The sequence below is a fragment of the Montipora foliosa genome, chromosome 4 (assembly GCF_036669935.1).
Source record: "Montipora foliosa isolate CH-2021 chromosome 4, ASM3666993v2, whole genome shotgun sequence".
NCBI lineage: Eukaryota > Metazoa > Cnidaria > Anthozoa > Scleractinia > Acroporidae > Montipora > Montipora foliosa.
In genome coordinates, this window is record NC_090872.1 from 13,044,481 (window position 1) to 13,066,980 (window position 22,500).

Below are 22,500 nucleotides of genomic sequence, written 5' to 3' on the forward strand. Positions count from 1 at the left end.
TGCGCGGTGCCTTCCTAGGCTTCTGATTGGCTCCCCCAATCTCTCATATACAATTTGACCTTAAAATGGAAACTAATTGAGCCGGTCGAACTTTCACAGACTTAAAGGGGGAGGAAGGCCTTAATTAACGCATGCAGCCAGATCACCAGGTTAGTTTTTACAAAGCAGTTCCTTTTAGGGTACTTCAAATCTTCCAGTGCTACTTTTCAATTAAAGCTAACTCTCTTTCTAAAAGAAAATCTGGAAACGGACGTAACTCAGTTATTGCGTACAATAGATTTTTCAATAAAGGTTAATAAACCACCCACGTGTCATAATTCCCTAATGGCGTGACTCTGCTGGGAATTTTTTTTTTATGGGCAAACGGCTACATCTCAAATAATCAGCACATCATAGTTTCCTTGCACTCGAAGGTTGCTATGCTTTACGACTGGGTAAGAGTAAGAATGACTTACTCATTGGTTTGCAGAGGCTAATATTCATCAGGCCGCTAGGCAAACATCCTGGAGCAACACAGAATCCCTTATTTGGTGGATAAATATCTCCACTTTTCAAAGCATCTCTTGGCATTAAAAAGCGAAAAAGTTCGATTTGTTTAAAACGAACTGTTGATTCATACTTGAAGCTCATCGATCTGAGAATTTAAAAGAGAAAATAAACAAATAAGAGGCGAAAAAAAATGCTTAAAATGCTTCATGACTTTTCCCGGAATCCTAACTGTTTGAATGGGGTATTTATCACGAGCTAGTTTGCTATCGGATTTTTCAATGTCTAATCATTGATTTTTTTTCATAGCATGGGCCAACAAGGCTTCAGCTTGAACAAATAAAATGGAATTTTGTCAGAGGACGCAAAACGCCAGGAACTTATAACTCGGAGACTTCAACTCTCATAGCTCATCTGAAGTTATCGTTTTTCTCAGACTGTCCATGATATTTAAAACACCTTTCCGACGAAATACTGTTCCTCGCAGCCATTCAAACATGTGGTTTCCGTTTTAGGCCTTTTTTAAAGCACTTTTTTTACATTTTGGGCAACATACGAGTTCTTTCTTCTTAATTTAAGAACTTTAGAACAGTTTGAAGCAAACCGGGTTACTTTTATGATCGTGGAATTGGATGAATCGGTTGAATTGAGCCTGAAAGTAATTTGAAAGCAATCTGAAACCAGGGCAGTGTTCAAATCTACATTATACCTAAGAGTCTAGTAGTGCATACCTGCAGATATCGGGTGAAAAGACATACAAGGCGTCCTCCTTTTTAATGCTTGGTGCGAACTGAGTTCCATCTACAGGAATAAAGAATCAAGCAATGAAGCATGACTCCTGATCATAATAACTGAAGTATAAGAGAAACACAATTTTCTTTGAAAGATCCTTCGAATGCTGTCACCCTAAGGCAAACGCGCAACTACTGTCTTAATTTCTGAAGTAAAAGTTGGCCACTCCTCCCCTACCTCTGCGTTTCCCCACTTTGTAACTTGACACATCAACGCGTTGATAAAGTTCGCAAAGAGCCAGCTTTAAGTTTAGTTAAATGTTCTCAGAAGTCGTACCAACAGATACAGCACCCCTCTCCTCTTGACAGCCCGTCCCCCCCCCCCGTACAAACGCAGACCGTGCCAGGTAAGGTAGTCGTTTTAGTTACTTGCCTGTGCCATTGATCATGTTGGCAAACTGGTCACTCCACCAAGTTAAATGGCTGCAGTGTAAATAAGAACAAACCCGGTGAAAAAATGTCCAATGAAGTTTTTATTTTAGAGTGCCTGAATAAACACAAATCGTGCCTTTTCGGTTCTTAGAGCTAGATTGTAAATGAGGTTTTCCAAAAGAGGCGTTGAAAGAGAATTTTCGAGCACTCGAAACGACGGTTAAAAATACACGGACAGGAAGCAAGGCCCTACAATCCATTTGGTAATCAAATGAAAATAACACCCTGCCTCAATTCAATCTCAATAAAAGAATACACTGCAACCTTTTGGGGCCATAAATATGTGAGTACTATGAATTGTCATGATCGCATTAATTTGACCTCTACTTGACAAAATAACCACTTTCATAGATCTCGTGGGCAAAATAAATAAATAAATAAATAAATAAATCCCTTGCGACAGATGTTTTTGGAGGCCTTTATATTGTGGCATTTACCGTTTTGAATAAGAATTAATAATCGCGAGCGTTTGTTAAAGGAACCTTCTTACAAAAACACTTCGTTATTAAATATAATTGTTTATCATATGGCTACGGTACGGCCCCGCGCGCGCTTCTATTGTAAAACTATTGGGAAAATCCCCGCGTATGAGCACCGTACGCATTAGCGCGAGCAGGGCCGGAAAAAGCCGTACGACCCTACTAGGAACACGTACTGCTCCGTGCGATGCAATTTTACAGCTGGAAAGCAAATGCACACAACATATCAGATAAATTTTCTATGCAAAATTTTGTTACTTATTTTGTCCAAAATTCGTCTTCTGAGTGCTCATGAATAGTGTAAAGAGTCGATATGATAAAATGCTTATTGACTGAGTTTAGGTCGGGCCGGACAGGAAAAATTTTTTGCCCATCGGTCATGGCGTACTCCTTGACCTCGGGCCAAATATTTTCCCGTCCGGCCCTCCCACTCAGTCAATAAATTCATAATCTGGTATTGATGGGTAGTCTTCCGAGGAAAGGGAATTGAACCACGAGGAACTGTTTCACACATCTTCTTTGTCCTGCCGACATTTAGCCGAGTATGCCTACAACGCCGTATTGAATTTTTATCCTCAGATATAACGTTTCCAGCGTTTTGAACATTATAAGCCCTTACAAATCCCGTATGACGGCGCCAAATGTTGCAAGCTGAAAGGTATGCGCTTTCTTCGCTATTTACCTTATCACATGCGTGATAAAAAGTTAAAGTCTGCTTTATACGAGCCTAGAAGGCCATCAGGCCGGCGGTTATCTCCGGTTACTGTAGCATGAAGCGACTATGATAGTCCATCGCAGGGTTACCCCCAGTATTAAATTCGCGGGTACCCATTTATATACATTTGAACAGAAGCACCGTGAGAGTAAAGTGTCTTTCCCAAGACACATACGTGGGCTCATCGAATAATTGTTTTTATCATATGTCCCGTACGGCCCCGCGCGCTTTCATTACAAAACTATTGGGAAAATTCTCGTATGAGGGCCGTACGCATTAGCGCGAGCAGGGCCGTAAAAAGCTGTACGGCCCTACTAGGAACACGTACTGCTCCGTGCGATGCAATTTTAGGGGATTTCGTCGCTTTTAAACATCCAAGTAATTTACAGCTAGAAAAGCAAATGCAAACAACATATTCGATAAATTCTCTGTGCAGATTTTTGTTTTTATTTTGTCCTAACTTCATCTCCTGAGTGCTCATAAATAGTGTTAAGAGCCCATATGATAAAATGCTTATTGACTGAGTACCGAGCGAATATTTGGCCCTCGGTCATGGCGCTCGGTCCGTACGCCATGACCTGGGGCCAAATATTTTCGCGTCCGGCCCTCCCACTCAGTCAATAAGTACATAATATCTATCTGATTACCTACCGTTGATTTCTCCACATAGTAAACTGCCCTACTTTCTGTATGTCGTCTTGTCCAGTATTTACTGCGCTGATTCCATAATAAGTGTTGTTATACTAACAAAAAGATAAATAAGCAGTCAAGGTAAGATCATTAATTAAAAACTTGAAAAGCGTACCGTACAATTCATTTACTTTTTACGCTATGGAAGGATGGAAGAGCGATGAAAGCTTTGTAAATAGAAAGAGATTAATGCTTTTCGTAGTGGTAAGAGCTCTTGCTTCCCACCAAAGCTCCTCGTGCAGAGGTCTTGGGTGCATTTCTTCCCGTGATTGCCTTTCATCTCAAGCTAATCTGAACATGATTTCACACAGAGGGCCGGGTAGAACCTCGGTCTTTCTGTATTTATATAATCTTAGTTTTCTCTTGAAAACTGACAAAAATCAGGATACAGCATGGCAGCATCGTTTCGAGAAATAGCTTTGGAGCTATGGCTGCCGCGGTTGTGTGCGTGCATGCAATAGGAAGCGAAATAAGCCACAAAGCAATAGGTCTCATGAGAAAAGGTATGGCTCCGAAAGCCTCTCATATATTTCTTTGCCGTTCTAGTCCAAGCAACGAACGCCCCACGTGAAATAATCATTGATTTATTTTCAATTTTCACTCCAAACGTGCATCTATACCCCTTATACCAGTTTTACTCTTAGAACAACAAGGAATAATCGCAGGATGATGACAACAGCACCACATTGCACTTATGGAGCCTTTTTCCTGGACATCGTGTGGTCCGCCTTAGCTGCTCAAAAGTGCCCATCAACTTAACAAGCTCCTTCGCTTAATTAGCTCTCTGCAATTTGGTTGCTTTAGAAGGTTTTTTTCCTTCCAGAAAACTCTCCCTGTTATTGGGCTTTGAGAGATTAGATGAAACAAGAAGCTTAAATTTCATACATAACCAAGCAATGAAGGGGAGTAGTTCCAACAGCACTCAAACTACTTTCCAATGCAAAGTAGTTTGTGACGTAAACCCCTCACTGAATCCATCCTCAGTGCTCCGTCTTAGATCCACTTACCTAGTTTTTCGTTAAGAAGGCGCAGAATTTTTCTCTGAGAAATTGCTTGTTGGCCTCAAATGTGATCTAAACTCAAGGTGCGTCTTACAGCTAACCTGCATAGCAGGCGGTTTGGTGAAATTTAGATTAAGTAATATATCAACAACGAGTTCGAGTGTTTCATCATAGGTTCCAAACAGCGAGAAACTAAATGAAATGGTTTTATTGTTTCTAAGTGTTTGGAACCGATGATGAAACACGAAGCATGTCTCAAACAGTTGTGCATGTTTTAATTCTGCTTCCTTTACTAATTTTGATATAAACATTGTTGTAAACAGTGGAAAATGAGTTATTAAAAACGCTGTTCTTTGACTTAATTTCTTTTGTTTTGATACGTAAATCTTGATATCCAATGAGGAAACAGATAAAAGCAACGTCTGCTTTGGATATGATATCCAAAACACGTGTGGTTTTCATCTAAGTTTTCATTGGGTTTCAAAAGTCATGCACGTGACGCAAATAAGTGAACGGTTGACCAGTCGTGTCCGAATTCGTTGTGAGCCTCCAAGGATTGTGAAAATTCGAATGTTTTTCGCTGTTTCTCAGCAATGGATACTCGCTGGACCTTAAAACTTGGTCAAAGAGAAGTAAATTTATCCGTGCGGCCATCGCAGGAGTTTGAGAGTGACTGATGTCGGAGAAGTGTGCTTTGATCGGTGAGATGTGAGGTAAGCTAGAAATTACTTTCCTGCCTTTCCTTTATTTAGGTTCGAGTGACAACCAGGGAATTTGAGAAGTCGCTTAAAAGTGACCACGACAATAAAGTACAGCTTTTTTAGTGAGAACTTTTGCGTGTAAATCTCTTTTTCAGTTTGTTATCGAGATTCCCATAAAAATCCGAGTGTGGGAGGCCTGTGCATAAGCTAGGGATGAGTTGAACCTGTTTGAGATGCATCTTATAACCGAGTATTTTGATGAGATTTTCAGTTTGCGACATAAATGCCATATACCCGAGTGCGCCTTGTATCTGAAAAACTACGGTATACTTCGTTTTCAACTTTCGGTGTCTTTGAAAGAAACATTTTGCAACTCAATGCAGACAATTGCAATGTTTTGGAAAAAACACCATTAAACGGTTAAGCACTTAAAACTCCCTTGAGCAGATTTGGCCAGAAATGAGCGTCACGAAGTGTCTGGCCCCTTGAGATTGCCCGTGTCTGCCGGCTCAGGCTTTTGAAAAGTTAATTTGACTGTGCCACACACCTGCAGTTGTACAAACGATGATGCGCCTTCTGTAGCACTGCTGGGACATTCTTTTGTTTTGAAACTGACTAATGTTCCGAGCAGAACGTCCGTATATCCCCAAATCAGTTCATGCACATTCTTGCGTTGGAACAACTTGACATTCCAGCCAGTAGCAGTAAACTGAAGCAATTTCAAGCAGTTTGGGTAATTCGTCAGGTTAGTATTTTTCACCTTCAACGCCACAGCCTGGGCAAAAGACAGAGAACATCATTGAGAGTGATGTAAAATGAGTGAGTGAGTGAGTGAGTGAGTGAGTGAGTGAGTGAGTGAGTGAGTGAGTGAGTGAGTGAGTGAGTGAATGAATGGGTGGATGGATGGATACTTTTATTTAAAAATGGCATTATATCAAGTTAAAATCAGTATACATTCGAATCTGATATTAATGCTGTTCTAATACGACATAGAAAATCTGGAAAGTATTTTCATTCAAAAAATATTTCTATACAGGATAACTAATTGTGCGAACCTTTACTGGTGCCCATATTGTAAAGATCGAGTAAACGTACAAATTTCTTCGGGGCCGTTCTACCTCTTAAAGTGTCATTATTACTACTTATATGAATAAATGGTAAAGGTAAAGTGTAAAGTCACTTTATTTAACGTCGGTAGTTCCTTTAGTAACAAAACTGTTATCAATGCATGGAAAAAGAAGGTGCGCCCTTTACACCACGTCCTCTGTCAGTGCTCCTCAAATGGATGGAATGGATGAATAAAGATGACAAAAATATACCAGGAGTTAAGGCCGTCTGGTAAAATTCCTTATTTGAAAAAGACTAAGGGATTGCAGGGAGGAGTAGCTGCCATTTTTAGGTATATACATACCAGGAGCGGGATATTAACGGTGACAAAAGAGTCAATTTGGTCATCACAGCCAGCACATGACGTCTCTGTGTCAAAAACATACGTTCTGTTTGGCATGAACGTGACGACGCTTTTATCCGAATTCCAATCTAGCACCTCATTAGATCTAAGCTCTCTGTAAATGAGTTTGAAAAGAAAACATTAAAATATGGAAATACGCAAGTTCCTTTTATTCAGAGGCCGGGTTCGGAACGCAACAATGCTTGAAAAAGGAATTACACTTCCCATCCCACCCCATTGTTTTTTGGTCCAGACAACACAAGGTGAAAGTATCCAAGACGGATCCATATTGAGGTTTGGCACAAGCTCACGAGCTCATGATTTTGGTATAATTTTCAAATGCACTATGCCCAATGTTGAAAAAAAGTGGCTAATTTATTTTTTTGCCTCTTCGTTTGTAGTTATAAACACGATAAAAAATAGGGCCCAGGCGGGTTGGATAAGCAGTGTCTAAACCAGGCTCCCTCTTCAGTGTTCTTTCGAACTTAACGAGACACGAAGTACCACTTTTATGCAGTAAAAAGCAAGATTGCGATACTTACCTATAGGAGTATGGACCTATCTGTGTTACATTTGGAATTGATTCTCCTTTCATCACCTCATCAGGATTTGTCACATTAAATACAAAAACTTTCATGTAAACAGGCACGGATGTGTTCTTCCATTCTTTGAAAGCTAAACTGTCAGCTTTTAATTGTACTTCCTAGAAAAAGAAAGAAATAAAGAACCTGAAACGATTTTGCAAACAAATTCATGTTTTTCGACGTGATGCTAATCTCCCCTCTTCATTAGCTAGGCTAAACTACCTGCTTGAAACTCTGGAACATTAAAAAAACGCCGGAACAGTGTCAACGTGCTTCATGTTAACTTGGCGGCAACAATTCTTGGATATTATTACTGGAATGATAGAGGGGTTTTCAATTGAGTGTTGAAAGTAATTGGTGAATTAATTTGGTTTTGCATTACTTCACTCGGTGATAGGTTCAAAGTTTTCGCGCCGCTTTTTCAACCAAACACAAGTGAAACCAAAACCACTCGTGGCTCGCGCGTGCACATTTTTCCGCGCTTTGTGTCGGCTACGTGTAATTACTTCGAGTTTTGATTGGTTTGGTTGTCTCCGTCCTTGATTTTGATTGGCCAAAGTAATTACTTTAGTTTTGGTTTTTCCGAAAATCATTTGAAAACCGCTCTATTCCTCTATCTATACGTAGAATGCCAATATAAGCAATTATTTAAAATATCTCTCCTCCACAAATATTTTGCTAGTATTAATTACTGCTTCTATTGTTTACTATCCTCTAAATATGTGCTCCGTTCTCGCTTCCTCTGTTTATTGTAATTATACTCTTTTTATCTTGATAATGTAATTTTCTTCAAAGTGCATATGACTAGTGTAGCAGTTCTCGTATCCTGCTATTCTTTGGTATTGTAAGCAACTCTTATGATTACTTTTAAACTGCTTATAGGGCCTCTTTACACGAGTCCGGGCTGGACACCGACCCAAGTCAGTTCAGCGTCGAATATTACGTTTACACTAGCCCGGGCTGGGTGAGGGTTGGGTCATTCTCGGCTGACCCAGGTCAGTTCCCTTTTCGCTGGGTTGAAAGGGCTGGTGACTACTTGTCAGTGAGGAAGATGGCGGACGAACCATGCAATCACCAGAATCATCAATTCGTGGCTGACAAATTGAACACGACCAAAACTGTCAGGAAACCGTTCAGCCATTCTCTCTCGTAACTTCGAGTACATAGTAACGACGTCCTTGTTAAAGTCTATATTTTGATAGTTCATCTCGTTTTTAAATTCTTTTAATTTCGCAATAAGTTGTCCAGTCATTGAGTGATTCCATTGCCAACTTGTTCTTTTTTCCACTTCATGCCCATTCGCCTCCACCATTTTGGTACAGGCTGCGCATGGACGAGAACGCTCAACCGCAAAAAAAGTGATGTTCAAACAATCCCGGGTCAGATACGCCAGTGTTTACATGAAGAAATTGAAGAAATTTCAACCCTTCTAGCCGGGTCAACCCGAGTCTTGAGAAGGGTTACCCGGCAAGGGGGGCTGACCCTGTTTGACTACTGTTTTCATGTAAACGCTTATAAACATTTGACTGCAAAAGGGTTACCTGCCGCGGTGATTCAACCCGGGGTAAAAAGCAACTCGGGCTCGTGTAAAGAGGCCCTATGACCAAAAATCAATTACACTTTTTCTTTGTATTTTAAAACTACGTTAACTGAACACTAAGTGACCGAAGTTTTAAGCCTTCATTTCAAAAAGACACCTGTTTATTTTGCAATTTTCCTAATTAATGGTCCGCCATTACTAACTTTAAAATCTTGAGAGAGCTGGATCGAGGATAAGATGATTTTAAAGGCGCACTAGTTTAAAAATGCAATGCGTGTACACGCGCTTAAATTAATATGCAGCACGGGAGTTTCGAGCTTTCAGACTTTTCAACTCGCGCTTTGCATGTCTTATAAGCTGCGTTTGCACGCTGCAATTTTAAGCTAGTGAGCCTTTGACGTCATCTTATCCTCGATCCAACCCTGTGAGGTCCAGTCGGTCAGTCTTGAACGTGAATAATGGCGGACTGTGAAATCCTAAACTTGCGCTCAACAATAACAGCCTTTGGATAAAATTCTAAGCTTAAAATTTTGCCAGTCAGGTGTCAAGCAAACACGCTTTCAAAATCTATGAAAAAAAGGAAGTGAATTTTTTTATCATAGTCATTGTTTTAATTGTTTAGAATTTTGTTTTTGGCGAGTGTAGCGAGAGCTGCTGCATCACCCATTGTTTTTGCATGGTGAGTCTTTTAATACCCTTGTAATTCTTATGAAATGTAGGAAATAAAATGAATGAATGAATGACTCACTAGTACTGACTCACTGACTTACTTGGCATGAAGTATTTACATAGTAACTTGACTGAAGTCAAGCCAACGTGAGTTGAATCCACTTATGGCACAGTAGTATAGTATTATTTCCACAGGAAATCTTTTACTTTGCATCCAAAATTGTCCAACTTCGCAACATATTTAGAAAAAAAACGTTGTTCAATATCAGCAGGAACCTATTACGGGGAGCTTCCATAAGTATTGTACCCTTGAGTCAACACTGTCTCGGGTGTCTTTTTCTTTTTAAACTGCTATATTTTTTATGGGCAGTGGGTCGTGGCGCCCCACCCCTCACCTCCAGGGAGCGGCACACAATGGAGAAGTAAGACATCTCCATCCCTCCACTAGTCTGGGAGCCCACCTTGGGCAAGTGGTAGCACTATGCCCCTCCCCCCTTCCCATACCAGGGTAACGGCGAAGTCACGGGAAGCAGCATGCTAGAACGAATCGCTTTTAGCGGTAAGGGCTTCTCTGCAAGGAAAGAGCTGCTGACACATTTTGAAATACCCTCGTGTTTCGGGTGTTCTGCATGTGACGTAATCAGAGGATGACCATAGGCCTCTTATGATTGGCTATTGTGAGAACACCCCACGAAAAGTTCCCTAGGAGGTGCTTCTAGAAATAAAAAGATACGGGACAGGGTTGACTCAGAAGGTTAATATAGAAGATGGAGGCTCCGGGTAATGGGCTCCTGCCACAACCTCTTGGTTCCTGAAATCAGGTTTTTTTGTCTTTCTTGTCCTGTTTTCTTGTGATTCTCTGTCATGATAAGGATGTAGCAAATTGTGTATGCAGTCTTTAACGTTAGAGGAAAATGGCGTTCAGTGACAAGGAGTCATGTTACTGATGGTAATTCTTCTCTTTGCGAAATCAATCATTTTTGTGATAATTAAATTGCTAATATGCTATACTTTTCTTTTTTATAAGAACCGTTAAGGCTGAGATTAAATGGAATTTTAAGAACATACTATGACCATACCCAAGCTGACAGTCAGTTTAGAACGTCTTAAGGTGGCTTACTACAGTTTTCCGAAGAAAAAGATCAAGGTTTTGGAATCTGTGAAATTAAAGCAACAGGAACTCTCTTCTGGAGTGTTAATCACTGCAATTGATGTAAAATGTAATTTTACCGAACAAATAAATGCAAATCAGGGTAAAATGCTAAACATAGTGACCGAGCTCTTGGAGGGGGGACTGCAAACTAGACACTTCAAAGGCTCTTTTCTCGAAAACCAGCCGTACAACCCCACCTCAAAATTTCAGGATTTCCGAAAGCGAGAAAAATAATTATGCAGAGAAATAAATAGATAAATCTGCCAGACAGGTTTTTCACAAATGACAAAAACGTCGATTTTCGTCTATTTTAATAATAACTGAAAACCTGTCTGATAGAACATTTTGGAAAAATGTTTGTCTCGCTTTCGGAAATCCTGAATTTTTGAGGTGGGGTTGCACGGCTGGTTTTCGAGAAAAAAGCCTTTGAAGTGAAGTGTCTAGTTTCCAGTCCCACTCCAGGAGGTCGGTAACTATGTTTAGAATGGCTTCTTCTTTTATCCCCTGATTTGCATTTATTTGTTCGGTAAAAGTACATTTTGCATCAATTGCAGTGACTAACACTTCAGAAGAGACTTCCTGTTGCTTTAATTTCACAGATTCCAAAACCTTGATCTTTTTCTTCGGAAAACTGTAGTAAGCCACCTTAAGTCCGTCACTATATTAAGCGTTTTCCCCTGATTTGTATTTATGTGTTAGGTAAAATTACATTTTACATCAATTGCAGTGACCAACACTTCACAAGAGACATCATTTTGCTTTAATTTCACAGATTTCAAAATTTTGATATTTTTTCTTCGGATAACTGTAGTAAGCCACCTTAATTTGCTCATTTGTGTTATTTTGCTTCGTTTTGTTTTTGTGAGTAATATAATTAATAAGTAAAGGCAAAAGAAATGATGTAAAACTGTAGTCTAATGTTCAGGGCATAGTTATCATATGGAGATGGTTAGGAAACTAGACATGTTTCTTTGTTTTATGTTTTTGCTCGCTGTTTTGGCCCTGACCACGCACAAACCAGACCCTTTTTTTCTAAAAAAGAGCCAATCAGAAGTTACGATTAATTTATTCAAAACTCAGATGTAAACTAAGGACAAAAGATTGTGCATGGTCGCGGTGAAGTTAATATGAAACGCGACGTCACTGTTCTCCCTTTTGAATATTCAAGAGTTTCATTATCAGTCCATCTATACGAACTATGAACAGGAGGACAATTAACTCAAATACTTAAGCTCAGGGACGTTTTTTAACATTAATAATGTGGTTTCCTTATTGCAATATACACTGCAGAATAACTCAGTCTGTTTTCGAACTTAGAATACCACATTAACAACATTAAGAACGTTTTCAGACTCAAATCGCAAAAATATAAGAACGTTCAACTTCAGCTCCAAAATAACCCTAAATGTGGTCATTTAAAGCACTTGCCGAGGACAAGAGAAAAAGTCTTAGAATGCGTGCCGAACGTGTAGCACCATCATTTTTCCTCATTTAATCAAATATTCTGAAAGAAAACTGAACTACATGGTTTTAAATGCGTGACGCACGTGGCACGAAAAAGGTGACACACGTGGCAAAGTGCATCAGAAGGAACATGGTATTCCGAAGTGATTTTCGCGTGAAAAAAAAAAAAAAACAGCAGAGGACTTTGACTTCAATGGCGTGGTTATAGCTTAAGGCTACATTAAAGAATGAAGGCCACTTACCACGCTTGCATAACAAAATCAATATCGAGAGGCTCACTTTCATCACAGATATCAGGAGCTCGTCAGGTGCTGACGACCTCCGAGTTTGACCGGAACCGGAAACAACTGTACAAGAAGGCACTGTTACGGCATTACCCGTGAACTAGGCAATATGTTTCATTCCATTTAAAATAATAATTACAAACTATAGCAGATATCGATCCCGTAGCTTCTTCTTTTATCACCCTGTCAAGCCAAAATAGCCAGACGGGCAAGCAAATGTCAAATCACCCGCAAACGCTCATAATTAATTATGCTTCGATTCTCTCCCTTGAAATTTCCTACACTACAAAAACTGCACTTGCTCATGTCTCGTTTCGCTATCCTGCTGAGCCAAACGGGCCGGTAAATAAATTATGCCTCAACTTTGACACTGTTTTCCCCTTCAAACCTACCTCATCTATGTTTTTCTGAATCCATTTTTGAAGAACTTCGCCAATATTAAACGTTAAGCCAAGAATGAGAAGAACAATTCCAGAAAGAGCGAAAAAGCAGGTCAGAGATTTTCGAGAACAACAACCACAACAACGGTTAGAAGACATTTCAAACCGAAAGTAGTCACAGAAAGATGTAAGCTCTAGGAAGATTTTTAGTATCAATGCATTGCCATGCGAATCAAGGGGCTTTTTGATCAGCTTCGTGATTCGGTTGTCGTTTGTCTCGTGATTTCTCGGCAGAGTTGACGTTGCATTTCTCGTGACAAACATTTGGACAAGACAACATTCGTTCCGTGGATCAAAGATCTTTAAGAATTCAACACAAAGTTAATTGAAAGAAATTGTTGAGGTGGAATTCGTCCCCTACTAAGATAAAGACGGAGTCAACACAGTGACTCTTTTAGGGGATTTATGCATTCATGGTTCACTGTAAAGGCAAAAATGCAAACTAATTTGGCATCTTTCTCTGAAGCATTGTTGTCTTCAGCCTTGTGGCAACAATTGTACTTTGACAAAAATCCGAAAACCTATTAAAGAGTAGCGTGTAAACAGCCCTCCTCCTACTTGGTACCCAAGCATCATAGACCTCTTTCATAATGGCGGCCAATTCAAATATTATTTTGTTTTAATGCTAATAAGCCTTCCTAGCCTTGCTATGACGAGCAAATTTCAAAAGAACATTTGTTTCAAATGAGGGCAGTAGGCCCAATTAACATAAATACAAAAGAACATAAAGGAGTCGCCATTTATGAAAGTGGGTTGTTGCTGCGGAGCCTGGGAAACCACAAGAAATGAATCCAAAAATCAATATGGCGGAAAAGTTGGTTGATGTTACTGTAAGATTAAGACAACGTGGGAAAAAGGATCAACCACCGAAACTCTTATGCGACATAAAAATGGTTTACTTTTATTTTTATTTTTTGAAAATTTGGCAAAAAAAAAAAAAAAACATTTGGACGACGCTAAACGGAGGAAAAGAACAAGAGGATGGCCTTAGACACTAATCATTTATACATCTATCGTCTTACTTTGTACATGTTCATTTGATATCATATATTTCACAATTGTATATATTATTTAATCTTTTATTTGTATATTTTTCTTGGTCTGTTGTGTCCCCAATTAATTGTAAAAAAACTAAATACATCGCATGGATACATTTAAAACCTATCACCTCGACAAACTTTTTCCACTTTATTTATTCTCAGAAATCGTCCCAAATACATCGTGTTGTTTTCGAAATTTCACTTTTTTATTGGCCTTGAAAGACGGGAAAAGCGGTCAAACTTTGATCCATAACTGAGGGGGAATGGGTTCAACACAGGGTTGACGTCACAAATTGCTTTGCATTGAGAAAGTTCTTTGAAAACAGCGATGCAAAATTTTCAATGACTCAATAGTATAATAATAATAATAATAATAATAATAATAATTTATTGGTTTCGATAGCGCATATATCTATACAAGTTATACACGCTTTATATGCAGCTAAAAATAAATCAAAAGAAATCAAAAGAAACTAATATAATAAATAATAAATTCCTATAAATCAATTAAAATATATATAATAATTTCTATATATAAAATTATAAAATTAATAATAATAATAATAATAATAATAATAATAAATATTTAAAATCATACGTAATGAAGCTAGAGACTATAGGACCCTATAGGCTAATTTGAACAGATGTGTCTTAAGTTGTTTCTTAAACTATTTATATTGTCAACTAAACGCAAGTCTCTGGGTAAGTCGTTCCATAACTTATAGGTGCAGCCAGCATAAAAGACCTATCACCTAATGTTTTCTTTCCCTTAACTGGTGGTACACTAAGAATTTTACTATCATTCGATCTTAATGAATATGTAGGTAGAAGACTTAATACTTACTCATCAGACAGATACAGTGGAGCTAAGCCATTTATAGCCTTAAATGTGATTAATAGTATTTTATAATCAATTTAACAAATAGATTCCATGTTGCCGTGCGTCTGTTCAGTAATAGATCACAGATGACGTCAAAATGTGGTAACAACAAAAAAGTGGCACGCGAGGCGATAGCCGAGTGTGTCACTGATGTTCTTACCACATTTTGACGTCTTCTGTGATCTATTACTGAACAGACCCACGGCTACATGGAATCTATTTGTTTTATATAATAAAGAATTAAACTTTATTCGCATAAAAGCTGATGGTGACGTCAATCGTGCGTCTGTCCTCTAATAGATCATAGGCAAGAACCAATTAAAATGCGAGAATAACTTGGGTTATTATATAAACGCATCTAACAAGCAGCCAATGTAATTCCACTAAAATAGGTGTGATATGGCAAAAAATAATCACGTTTATTGAGTGCCAACCATTAATTACAGACTATCTAATTACTAATACATTTATCCAAAAATAAGGAATAAACACTACAGAATTGGTGAAATGTGTCAATGTTGTACTGGCTTTTATTTTTGCTTTTTATCAAAGGTCGTTTTTTGTCCTTTCGCTTGGTCGACGCAGAAAGAAGAAGCAGATCCTTCTGTCGAACTCAATAAGTCTTAAATAATATTGCTTCAGAATTTCAATAGGTTATGACGTATCTTTTGGAAGACAGCCAGAGTACAGCTGAAAGAATCAAATCCAGTCTGCGCATATTTATCGCACGCTCATTTTTGGCCAATCACTCACTCGGATGATATTATCCACAATGGAGAGATCGAAGATGAACTCCAACACCGTTGCGTTCTCATCGTTATTTCTTTGTGTTGCCGTATGCTTCGTGGGTCTGATTCATGTTGAGGTTGAGCTCTACGCTCATCGGCAAATGCTTCGAATCATGACTCAAAAAATAGAGGCAAGTATAAGTATGGACTTGCAGACCAACGTTTATCGGAAGACTATTGATTCCTCTTCACTGCAAATGGCTTCGCGTGAAGCTGGTAAGTAATCGATCAGTGATGCAATTTAATGTACTGGGAAAGGCTTGGTAAAATGGAAGGCTGTGTAATTAACTTCCCTTTTTTGGAGGAAAACTGCTAAATTAACGATCATGGTTTGTCGCAAAGAATCGAAATGACCAAGAGATATGATACCCTTCGTGCAGTGAGCCCTAAGTCAATCAAAGGCACCCAATATTTTAGTAGTGGCCTCCACAACCCTGTAATAAATTTTAGGTAGTGTGTTGGTGTCTTTTGAAAAGCTTCGGAAATATCATGTGTTCGGATACTTTGGCGGAAAATGTACTCTGCAACAAACATTAAAGGAAGAAGATCCAATTCACGAGCTTATATTATGGTACATTGTCTTTCCGGTCCAAAAATATGCTAGCTGACCTTTTACCGACTTTACCATGCATAATATGATCGTATTTCGTATCTTTGGTTTCCCATAAATAATGAAACATCACTAAAAGGACACATGAAGCAATGCATTGCCATAGATTCTTTGGAAAGTAACTGTGAATCATTGAACATTTTAAATTCCTAATTGCAAGCCGTGTTCATAATGTTGTTAATCCAAAGCGGATCGTAAAGTTCTAAAATGGCAACATGTCTTTTTTGTGTGTTTTGTCCCACCTTAGGGAGGATTCCAAACTCGCTCGGTTTCAAATATAAACAACGGGAAAAGTTAGAATGAAACGTGACATTTTGAATGACGGATCAGATTAAGACAAGGAACTCCGTGTTGTTACAGGATCACGGAGTCCATTAAATATAAGACAAATACCTGTACATTCGTTAGTATGCGCGATATTCCCAGTGTATTTCTATTAATGTCCAATGATTGCAGAGCTTAGAAGTGTGAGAACCAATCTTCTTCTGATGGGGAAATCCAGATGTCATCAAACAAACGGAAAGACACACTCAGAATATAAAATGCAGTTATAGTATCTATTTAGAAGTATACTAGTGTTGTGATGTTAGAGTTTAACGAGGACGGCATCATTTCTTGCAGAAACACACGGTCGTTCCAAGCGTCACTTGGAAAATGAAAACAGAAACTCAAACATGAGCACAATTATCAGCCGAGATGACATTAAGAAGGAGTTACAACTGGCCTTGAGCAGCTTGTCCTGCCCTATGCATTGTCTAAAAAGCATTAAAGGCAGACGGGGTAGACCTGGTCATATGGGCCCTCCTGGCAAACACGGACCACAAGGACCACCAGGGAAACAGGGGCTCAGAGGAGAGAAAGGGGCTCAAGGGGAACAGGGTCTTCCAGGCCCTCAAGGCGATCAGGGCCCTCCTGGACCCAAGGGTGATCCTGGGGAATCCATTTCAGCCCCTAAGATTGTGGCCCCGCAGATGTCCTTGGTTGTCAATGAAACTGGCGCAGCCTCGTTTCAATGCAAAGTTAAAGGAAACCCAACACCTGAGGTCACTTGGCTGAAGCACAATTCCAGTCTTCTCGCAACAAAGCGGATAATGCAGTCACGTGGTAGCCTTGTGATCAGGAATGTGACGTCACACGACAGTGGAATGTACACTTGCAAAGCAAGAAATATTCTCGGGGAGACGTCATCATCGGCCACATTGACTGTTCAAGGTAACTAAATATTGTATTGTACTGACCTCCGGCCAGTTGCGATTACAGTTGTTTCGTTGATTGTATATCATTGGCCCTGAAAAGTCCCTATGGGGAGTGCTCAAAGTGCCTATAACCCCAAAAAAATTTTTTAGCCTCATTAAATCTTCTCATTGAGTTGGGAGAAATGTCGCAAAAATTTTTGAATTTGGTTAAAACCGTGATTTTTTATAATTTTTTAAAGATCTGAAAAATAGCGCATTTTAAAAACACGACCGAGCCACAGAGTCATTGAAAAGAGTCTGGGTGCAACGTTATTCGTGACGTCATTCCAGGCCATTGATCGCTTCCTTGGCAAGAACTACCGCTACGTTCGTTTCGCTCTTGAAGGCTTTTGAAAGTCAAGAAGCGGGACAATGCCAGATAAATGCGTTATTTTCGGTTGTAATAACCAACCAAGTAAGACAGAAGGTATATCGCTCCATCCTATACCTTTTGAAGGGGCGGATGAACCCGAGAAACGAAAACGACAAAAGAAGTGGGTACATTTCGTAAAATCTAAGCGTGCTCATTGGGAGCCCACGAAGTACTCGGCTGTGTGCTCAAGCTTCTTTTCAAGTTCCTCCTCCGTTTTTCTTTCTTCTTCATATTGAGCCAGCCATTCTTCGTCTGCCATCGGCTCATTCGCATAGGCATCTCCTGGTTCATCATCTGAGGTTTTGTGTTCGCTCGAGTTTGATGAACCCTCGACCTCTATAGTCGTACTCGACCTCCGTTTCTGCGGCCTCCGAGTCCGAGCTAGAGACATAGCTAGCATCGCTGGACGACATTATGAGTACGTTTGAATATTCGAAATTTTGTTGACTCAACTAAAAGTTCTTTTGACGAAAGACCAATAGAAACAACTGGAGAGCCACTGAATCGACGCTTGCAATGGCCTGGAATGACGTCACTAGTCCCATTCTCCTGTATGCTCGGTCGTGTTCTTGACAAAGCCAACTTTAAAAACTCATAAAAAATTCGGGTTTCAACCGAATTCAAAAATTTTTGCGGCATTTCTCCCAACTCAATAAGAAAATTTAATTAGGCGAAAAAAAATTTTTGGGGTTGTAGGCACTTTTTTTCTTTTGCTCAACATAAACTGTGTGTATGTATTAGCTTAGTTGCTGTAATGCATTGTTCCTCTGGCTCTGACTCGCTGGCATTCTGCTGTTTTTCTGATACCTGGTGCTCCACAGAAGTGCCTTACATTATGGCAATACGTCAGTTGAGGCAATAAAGCAGATGTAGAGATTATAAGCTTTGTTTGGTCGATATAAAGTTCCGTAGCCGCATAAAAACACTTAATTTCATCGACACATTTGTGCAAATTGTGCTCACATGTCTGTCAAAAAAAACTTCTTGTCAGTCATACTGTGCCAGTTTCGGCTACCTATACAAACAACTGCGACCAAAATCAGCAAAAAATCGGTTAAATGTTCAGTTTTGAAGACATGACATCTTTTTCAAGACCGAGTATTGCCCATTGGCGGCCATTTTCTTGATGTTGAAAAATCGAGCAGGTAGTGGTGGTCTCTGAAATCCGTTTGCATTGTTTATGCTACTTATATAACAGTGCTCTTAGGCATTGATTCAAGTACATCATTTATTAAGGAACACTTTTGGGTGCATCTTTTGTCGCTTTTGTGTTGATGTTTGCCTTTATTCCGGCAAAGTAGAATGTGAGGTCACGATCTATGGCGAGACCGCCATATCAGGTCGTATCGGGTTCGGTCCGCCAGATTAGGCGCCAATCGTGGGTGTTCTTGTTATAGAAAGACATATTCGGAAAAAATCCGAGTGCTCCTTTGTAAAAGTCGACCTAAGACTTTCCGAAGCAGTAATCGGAAGGCGTAAGTTCGACTCCTGCAATGGAGCACTCAGGCTTTTTCCAAGTATCCTCAAATCTCTTTATTCCTCTACTGGGGTTAACAATTTCCATCTCATATTTTCAATCCAGTGTACAGTTTTCTCAAAGACGGAACAAATTTTTAACTTTGTTTACTTCTTAAAGGTATGAGTAACCCTTCAAGTCTAATACACAAAATACTTGTTTCCTCATACTCGCTGTTTAAAACTGATTTGTCTCCGGCGGGTCTAAAACACAGGTCATATTCCACAGCTCACTCGTTGCAGGTCATCCTTTTACCTTTTTGAAAGTAACCCAAAACCCTCAATTTGACTAACCCTAGGCCCTAAAAACCAACCTTAGTCCTAGGGTTAGCCAAATTGAGGGTTAGCATTGCTTTCCAAAAGGTAACACAATGACCTGCAACAAGTGACTTATGGAATGTGACCTGTGTTTCAGAGCCGCCGATTTGTCTCTAGTTCCTTTCCTGATTCTACGCTCGGCGTATCTCAACCATCTCCGTCGTCAGATCTTACCTTATCTTCTTAACTGAAACCAAATGTGAATTAGATAAGAGTGTTGATCTTCCACTTTGTGGCCTTGCCCCAGCACAGTCTCAAATGGATTTATTTTTAGATAGACTTTACGAGCGAAACAAACAAAGGGCCGCGAATTTTAACCAATCAGAAGAAGCCATGTCACGCGTGACTGCTTCTGCCATGTTTTTTCAGGGACATGACAACTGATTTTCGCGGGAACGGGTATTCTAAAAATAGATTCATTTGTGACTGTGCTGAGGAGCCCACCAATGCCATAACAACACTCTTGCTGAAACAAGGAGGAGTTTTCCAGGTGGCTCCACACTTTCGTCCTTGTTCATCCTTAACTCGGAAGGTTTTAGTCTCCTTTCTTCCCTGCGATATTTTGTCAATGTGTCCGCTTTTGTCCAAAGCTAAAGCAGCACTGACCCTTGTTCTCGTTATCTCTCATGCCCACTTTACTCGTAATTTGATGCACACGGATTTCAATAAGCGTCACGAAGTGTCCCCTTTCAACATCACTCGTGTCTTGGATGTCACAAAATGTCCCTCACATTCTGCTCCTCAAGTATGGACAAACAGCTGCGTTTACTCTAAGCAGTTGAATATTTTTATAGAAACTGCGCGGTATAAATTTCAATTAAATTTCAATTTATTAAAAGAACGCTAACCCTTAGGTTATTGCCGGAAATAGGTAGCAAATGCTTCAAAATTGTCAAAATGTCAAAATTGGTTGTGGAACTAACTGTTCGTGCATTTCTGGACAAAAGAGCCCTTACTTGTTCTCTTTTTCAGCTGTTGGCTTTGTTAATGTTGTCATGTTTGTTTTTTTGGTGTCTAATATTTCCAGTGCGTCCCCGGATCACACAAAAGCCAGTGCCTACCACAGTTGAAGAAGGACACAGCGTGAGTCTTCTTTGTAAAGCCATCGGTCAGCCCAGACCCCTCATCTCTTGGCGGAAAGCGTTCAGTCACATACCTGAAGAGAACGCTGCGGTAACGGTTGGTAAACTCACTATACGCAGTGTCACCAAATCAGATGCAGGAACATACGCATGTTCAGCAAGGAATCTATTGGGACAGGACAGCGCAGTCGCATTGGTGACTGTAACTGACACACTGAAATTTACCCACATGCCTCCAATGAAGGTTATTGTATACGAGCACAACGACTTGAAACTTAATTGCACAGCTCAGGGTGAACACGAGCTTGTTTGGAGAGCAACGAGCCAAAAGCGTCCTGGAAGTTATATACCGAGCTACCCGAATGGAACTTTGCATCTTGAGAATGTTTCGCCCAGTGATGCTGGGTCTTACATCTGCGTCGCTAAAAACGCTCAACGTTCGATTGAAACGACATCTGTTGTTGAAGTGCGTACACGTAAGCCTGTGTCTTGCAGCAGTATAAAGGGGAAGCGCTCGGGAAGTTATGTGATTGATCCTGATGGTGAAGGAGGCGTGAAGCCATTCAGTGTGTATTGCGATATGCGTGACAAGGGTGGGGTTGGCGTGACAGTTATCAGTCACGACAGTGAGACCAGAACCCACGTCACTTACTCTAATTCCGGATGTACGTCTAGAACGCCAGGGTGTTACCGAAAGGATGTGACATACGTTGGCGTCAATTCTGCTCAACTAGCAGCGCTTACTCGAGTGTCACAAAATTGTGAACAGTTAATCAAGTATGAATGCAATCCTCTTTCTCCTTTCATTGAAAGTCGCTATGCTTGGTGGGTGTCACGTGGAGGGATACGGATGGAGTACTGGGGCGGAGCTACTGGTTACAACCAAATGTGCGCATGCGGAGTCACAAATTCGTGTTCCATCAGCGGTAGAAAGTGTAACTGCCCCACCAGGAGTGGTTGGAGCGAGGATAGTGGTCTTCTAACAGACAAGTCTGCATTGCCTGTTTCACAGATCAGACTGGGAGACTTGGATTCCTTATCCGAGGAAGGTTATCACACGTTAGGAAAACTAAAATGTTATGGTTAAGCAAGAGTTGTAAATTATTGGTTTTCAATCTCGAATAAACATTCATTCATAGTGTCCCCATAACCTCAAATAATATCGATTATCACCTCACGTATGGCATAAATGCACCAAGTGTTGTCAAGATGAAATTTTGTGGCTGAAAGCGAGATTTCTACGCATCCAAACACTCAGTAACGCTTCTTATCAATCTACTGAGTCATATCCAAAGTGCCCTCATGGAATAGTTGTCATTTCCTTGGCAAAGCGAGGCAGGGCAACTTAGAGGATGTACGATAATTGTCAGGAGGGGGGAGGGACAAAAATGGGTCTCGTATAGAGAAATATTACGTAATGTCCCCCTGCCAACAAGCGCAAGTTAAGCTCTAACCCTCCACCTGATCCCCCAATATTTATGACCACCCCCCTTCTACCTACATTTATATCAAAAGCTTTAATATACCTGAATTCAATCCTTGCTTTGTATTAAAATGCTTTCCACTTGTGTCTGGGACAAACAATATCTCATAAGCTCTCATAACTGTGTTCGACAAAGCCGTCCATTTCCGAACTGTCTGATTGCGCATCGTCTTCTGAGTCATCTGGGACGTCCTACACTTCGCAGTCACTAGTTGTATCACAACCTCCGGCTTCCAATAAGCCTTGCCCATCTCGTACACGAGCTACCAGTTCCACGTTCCCTCAACTGACTTGTAA

At 40.1% G+C, this 22,500-nt stretch overlaps 2 protein-coding genes across 2 annotated transcripts in view; one reads left to right on the forward strand and one right to left on the reverse strand.

Moving 5' to 3' along the window:
• LOC137999910 (lysosome membrane protein 2-like) overlaps window positions 1–13,066 on the reverse strand; it is a 37,894-nt gene extending 24,828 nt beyond the window's left edge. The window contains exons 1-8 of the mRNA XM_068845883.1: window positions 12,832–13,066; window positions 7,288–7,448; window positions 6,707–6,860; window positions 5,843–6,070; window positions 3,555–3,646; window positions 1,651–1,700; window positions 1,218–1,287; window positions 456–634 (exon numbers count right to left, since the gene is read on the reverse strand). Coding sequence (XP_068701984.1) covers window positions 456–634; window positions 1,218–1,287; window positions 1,651–1,700; window positions 3,555–3,646; window positions 5,843–6,070; window positions 6,707–6,860; window positions 7,288–7,448; window positions 12,832–12,978 — 1,081 coding nt within the window. The 5' untranslated portion in view covers window positions 12,979–13,066. The remainder of the gene's footprint in view (window positions 1–455; window positions 635–1,217; window positions 1,288–1,650; window positions 1,701–3,554; window positions 3,647–5,842; window positions 6,071–6,706; window positions 6,861–7,287; window positions 7,449–12,831) is intronic.
• A 2,404-nt stretch (window positions 13,067–15,470) lies between these two features.
• LOC137999886 (uncharacterized) overlaps window positions 15,471–22,500 on the forward strand; it is a 7,766-nt gene continuing 736 nt past the window's right edge. The window contains exons 1-3 of the mRNA XM_068845850.1: window positions 15,471–15,803; window positions 16,819–17,409; window positions 20,666–22,500. The exon at window positions 20,666–22,500 is cut by the window's right edge and continues 736 nt beyond it. Of these exons, the coding sequence (XP_068701951.1) occupies window positions 15,557–15,803; window positions 16,819–17,409; window positions 20,666–21,807 (1,980 nt within the window). The 5' untranslated portion in view covers window positions 15,471–15,556 and the 3' untranslated portion in view covers window positions 21,808–22,500. The remainder of the gene's footprint in view (window positions 15,804–16,818; window positions 17,410–20,665) is intronic.